At 38.8% G+C, this 6,000-nt stretch overlaps 1 protein-coding gene across 1 annotated transcript in view; it reads right to left on the reverse strand.

The window, feature by feature from the left end:
- LOC128615221 (metabotropic glutamate receptor 4-like) overlaps positions 1-5,582 on the reverse strand; it is a 103,803-nt gene extending 98,221 nt beyond the window's left edge. The window contains exon 1 of the mRNA XM_053637115.1: positions 5,110-5,582. Within this exon, the coding sequence (XP_053493090.1) occupies positions 5,110-5,385 (276 nt within the window). The 5' untranslated portion in view covers positions 5,386-5,582. The remainder of the gene's footprint in view (positions 1-5,109) is intronic.
- Between the last annotated feature and the right edge of the window lie 418 nt (positions 5,583-6,000).

Raw genomic sequence — 6,000 nt, forward strand, 5'->3', positions numbered from 1 at the left:
TTGGTTTTACCATCAAATAAATGGTAAGTTTAAATAAATAAATCAAAGTAAATAGCCTGAATTTGTCTTTTCTAATTATTGTCAAAGTTCATTAGGAAATTGAAGATTTTAAAATGCTTCTTATACCATTCATTCATTCATTCATTAAATGCATTTCTTTTTTAGTAACCACTTGATCTGAAGCGTGCCTTAGATATGCCCAGTACACTGGCATGAGGCAGGAATACATCCTGGATGGGCCACCAATCCATCACAGGCCACCATGCACATACACATTCATATACTCTTACATACTTAGGAGCCATTTAGATTAGCCATTTCATATACTGCCATGTTTTTGTGAGGTGTGAGGAAACCAGAGAACCCAGTGGAATCCACACAGACATGGGAGGAACATGCACAACTCAATACAGACAGTAACCTGAGCTCAAGGTCAAACCAGCATCCCTGGATCTGTGAGTCAACGATTCTACCTGCTGTGGCACCATGCCGCCCACCTTATACCCAGTTCATTTACAGTATATATACAACCTTCAGACCACTAGCTCAGAACCATCATGACTGGCCTACAGCTGCCAAAGTCTGTCTCAGAATAATACCTTCAGTGCATTTTGACCTTTAAATGTGTACATTGTGATAAGTTCAGCAAGGATTTGCGGCACTGTAGTTGTGTAGTTGTAGCCCCCAGGTGTTACGCAATGTTTATTTAAAATATGAATCAGGCAAAGCGCAGGACACTTATTACGCTCCACTGCTGCAGAGACAGATTTCCTTTAAACATGTCAACCGGTGTATATAAAAGTGTGTCTATGAGGGCGTTTGTTCTTGCTTGTGTGACTGTATCAAGGTGTTATTGTATCTCTGGTCATTCTCTTAGGTGCTATAGACTCCATATTTGATAAAACCATGTGATAACCAAATGAAGACTATATGCAGTAGGTGTAAGAGCTTAAAGCTATGTGGGAAAAGTCTTAAAATGAGATGCACTTTGCTTCCTTGTGAATTCATTTGTCTGCTCTGAGAAAACGCCTCTGTTCACCCCTTAAATGAACGAGGTAAGACACCAGCTTATTTACAGACTTACTGTTTAATCTATAATAAACCATCTTGGAGAAGAGCGATGTAGTCTGGCAAGAATTTTTTTGCACCTTAAAAAGTGCACGATTCAGCACCAGCCTCTTGTAAATCCTTTGATGTCTAGTGAAGGAAAATCCTGGAGTGTGAGGTCTGTGGAAAAGTTACATAAACTCCAAGTGATCACCAGCACTGCCATTCACTACTCAGGCAACTGTTTAAGAATAAGAATGGGAAGAGGAAGCTGTCCATGACTAAATGAATGTAACTGATGAAGAAGAAGAAGTGGCATTTATGGCTGAATGCAAGGAGAATTACATGTTCATTGAAAGCATAGAAATAAGTAATGTTGACAGGAGGGGGCACCGCTTTTGTTCAAGTGGAGAAAATATCAAGGCTGATTGTGAAGAGCTGAAGAGCATGTATAAAGGTGTAAAGTGTAACTGATGATGCAGTAGAATGTGTGGAAGGTTAGAGACTAAAGAGTTTAATCAGTGGCTATCTCAGAGATGATTGTTATTGTGCAGAGGTGAATATATATAGAGAAATTGTGTCTACACTGTTTGTGATCCAGCCACAGCAAGCATGCACTGATCCAGACCACACCACTTCTCCATTAGTAATGGTAGCATTTTAGCTGTATGCTTTAAATGTGCTTATAACTTGGGCCCAAGGCCTATCATCACTGGCACAATTCTGCCTCACGCACACACCCTGCCTTAGATATGTCTTTAATCACAGCTCCAGCACTGATGAATGCCACTGCATAAATGTCTTTTTTTTTTTTTTTGGTAAACATCCATTAAACACGCAGCTGTCTCTCGGCCACCCGGCATAGAACAAGGAAAAGGATCAATCACACCGACTACAGACCAGCAGTGGATGACAATCATAGCTAAGCGCAGATTCGTACATTATTCATACCGAGCAGGTGCAAAATTGATCCCGAATGCAAACAAAATTTGGGTACATTACTACACAGAATCCATCAGAACTTTGAGAGGTGCCTTTTGATCTTTCAGAATGATTTAAAATTCATTTAGAAAACAGGAGTGAAAGTAATGACTTGTTTTAGCTGTAGCATCAGGAGTGAATTGAATATAAATCATAGAATTTTTTTTTTTTTTCATTCTTGAAAGGATTAAGTGTTGGGGAAAATTACACTATCAATGGGCATTTCCCAGTGGAAGATCTTTTAATTGTAGGACTAAGCTTAATCTATGTCTGGAAAAAACAGCCCATAGAGTCTGCGGATGTATTTCATCATTCCACAAGCAAGCTCAACTCCATGTTTTTTTAAAGTCCAGTAAATGCTTATCTGGTTAAAGCAGAGAAAATATTTGCTATTCTAGGTTAGTATGAGATTATTCCTGGTGTTATAAGCTCTGGCAGTTAGACTGCTAATAGCATGGAAGTGCAAACTGCAGCAGAATGTTTGACCCAATTCACTCCCATTACCAGAAAAAATATATTCAGCCTGTTGGAATATTTCAAGCTAAGCTTAATAATCAAATGCATTCTAAATTATACAGTAAATACACTTTGAGTAGCAATATTCTTTTGAAATGTAGAAAGGTGAGTTGATGAATATTTCCATTATAATGCTAATAAAAAAAACAAAAGCACTGTCAACTACGTATGACACTGATTTTTTTTTTTTTACAAAAGTTCAACACATTCAACATACAACACATTCAATTTATCATTTAACAATTTACATATTCATATCCTCCCCACTCAAGCATTCATTACAAACTTGCTTTTTAACATTCATCATACTGATGCATTACCTGACATTACCAAATACATATGCACTATATTGGATGCTTGAAAATAGAAAAATTACTTTCTCGTTCACCAAGTCTATATATCAACATGTTTTACAAATATAAACCAGACCATATGGATAATGAACACAAAGTGTCATAAATCAAGAATGGTGCATTTTCCTTCATTTATTCATTCATCTTCAGTAATTGCTTTATCCTGGTCTGGGTCGGAGTGGATCCAGGACCTATCCTGGCAACATTGGACATGAGGTAAAAATACACCCTTGATGGGATGTCAGTTCATTGCAGAGCAGCACTCACACACACTCACACCTAGGGGCCATTTAACTTAGCCAATCCATCTACTGGCATGCTGTTGGGAGGTGGGAGGAAACCAGAGCCCTACGATGGAAAGCTTCATGGACATGAAGAAAACATGCACAGAAACTCCCTAAAGACAGTAATTTAAGCTCAGAATACTACCTGCTGTGCCACCAGGGACACATTTTTACCTTTTAAAAATCAGCTGCAGCTGAAAAAAAGCTGTGTAAAAACATGAGTCACTGTGAAGGGAACCTAGGTGTGTGTACCTATACTGTCGCTCTGCCCTAAGAATTCTTGGCTCTCAGTAAAGTTTATTTAAAGGCTGCATAGAATTCATAGACTTCTCAGGTGTCTCATTGATTAGCATTGAAAGGATTATGTATGGTCCCATAATGCACAACAAGCTTTTATCAGTTTTTACTCTGCACATTGTGGTATGATAGTACCATTCAAAAGAGTGTGTAAAGAAATGAAATCTAAAGGTAAGTTTGATCATACCTGCTGTTAGTCTTAGCTGAGTGTGTTAAAATGTGTAGCTCAGGTGAATTGTTTATTCAGTAAGCCGAAAAGCTGTAAGGCTATTAGGTAGCTGCTAAAGTGCCCATAACAATACAAAGTTGTTCGGTTCTCTTTTCTATGTATGCAAACAATCCTGAAAATGTACTGTTTAAGTTTTGCTGAACACTGTGACTGTAACTGAATTGTAAAATACAACAACAACCCCAAATCTCATAAACCCATATGTTTGCTCGTATTTCCTAATTTGTAAGTCACTTTGGATAAAAGCGTCTGCTAAATGAATAAATGTAATGTAATTGTTATTCACAATAGAACATAGAAAACATATCAAACGTTTAAACTGAGTAAATGTACCATTTTAGAAAAAAATAAGGTAATTTTGAATTTGATGGCCTCAACACATCTCAAAAAAGTTGCAACAAAAGGCTGGAAAAGTAAGAGTTACTAAAAAGAAACAGCTGGAGGTTAATTGGCAACAGGTCAGTAACATGATTGGGTATAAAAAGGGTATCTTGGAGAAGCAGAATCTCTCAGAAGTAAAGATGGGCAGATGTTCACAAATTTGCAATTGGTGAACCTCTGCCCATCTTCCCAATCACCAATATTTACTCAGTTTAAGCATTTTATATGTTTTCTATGTTCTACTGTGAATAACATATGGGTTTATGAGATTTGCAAATCATTGCATTCTGTTTTTATTTACATTTATTTACATTTTATACAGCGTCCCAACTTTTTTGGAACTGGAGCTTTAGAAATGTACTAGCAAACAGTATCATTTGGGCTGTTACAGTATGTGTAACCAGAGATACACCAGTAGAACAGAACTGAGCATGGTGCTTAACTAATGTTCTCTCTAATTCTATATCTTGCTGGGCAAAACCTATTATTGGGCATACTCTTCTGCCATTTGGGCAGAAATATCCCATGAGCCACACAGATTGCGGTCGCTCTGCCCATGCCTAGTTAGGATTAGCAGTCTGGCCTGGGAAGACAACTCTAGACAGCACCACTATGATAATAAGATTTAATGTGTGATTTTCAGAGGTGCTGAACAATTACGATGGCTTGCTAAGTTCACAGTTATTGTAGCTAATTACAGCCAATAGTTTTTAAATAGTGAAAAGTACATGCTGTCTCATAAAATTTTAAAATGCTCCTCCTCATCCCAGCGAACAGCACAAAACAATTTCTTTCCCACAAGCACATCGGTAGGAAATGAGTGAAAGCTAATTTATGGATGTTTGCATGAATTATTTGTGCATGTGGGGACACTGCAGTATGACTGGAAGGTTTGAAACGCTATTTCCTATATTTCCACAGTCGTAACACGGAACTGTGAAAAATTATTTTCTGCGTGGACACATCATCAGGAGTGCATGACCACACATGCGTGCAGCTTAGAAGGAACAGTGGTACTTACCTTAAACAAACGCAGGATATTAGCCACCATTATGGACACTGAGCTAGAAGAAGCACCGATGACACCTACAACTCTCTCTGGCTTTGTGATGATGGGAGATCCACCATCGGCACACTTCACATCCATCCCATCCTTCTCTATAAGTGCCTGGACAAACGTTAGCGACTGCTCCAGAGCATGTGTATCTCGGGAACAAGTATCCAGAATACGGGCCCCCAGTGTGATGTTGGGAAGCAAGTCGTGGTCATTGTTGATGCGGTCCAGAGCAAAAAGCATTGCCTCCAGACGATGAATTCCCTTCTCCTTTTTCAGTTCTCCACAGGGCTTTCCACCATGGCCCCTTGCATGCACTGGGAACAGTCCTCCCAGGGAGATGTCTCCATCGATACGAATGGAGTTTAGATGTGTATGGCCTGGTCCTTTGGGTTTTGCTGCCAAAGTGGTCAGAAAGAGACTAAGAAGAACAAGCAGTGAACATAAGCCATAACAACTGGTCCATCTGACTCCACTTAATAAGGGTGGAGACATTGCAACAGCCAAGCTCTTGTCTACCTTTCTGTGTTTTTTTAATAACTTGGTTAAGAAGGTGAGCAATGGATGCACCTTTCAAGGGTGTAAAAGCATTTTAATGCTCATTGTTATATCAATATATCAAGGTAGGTGCAGTAAAGTGAAAAAGACATTTGGCTTTACAAAAAGGCGCTGTCTCTTACTCCATTTTTCACAGTCCATAAATATTCATCTCCTTGAGGTCAGGTTTTTCAATAGCTCCCTTTAGGCCAGAGATACAGCTTTGTCCTCTGGAGTGACTTCCTGGAAAAGAGAAATGGTGAAAAGGAATCAGTCAAAAATGCGTAGAACATCTGGATTGGTTTGGGAAATGCTGTATTT

The sequence above is a fragment of the Ictalurus furcatus genome, chromosome 11 (assembly GCF_023375685.1).
Source record: "Ictalurus furcatus strain D&B chromosome 11, Billie_1.0, whole genome shotgun sequence".
Taxonomy (NCBI): Eukaryota; Metazoa; Chordata; class Actinopteri; order Siluriformes; family Ictaluridae; genus Ictalurus; species Ictalurus furcatus.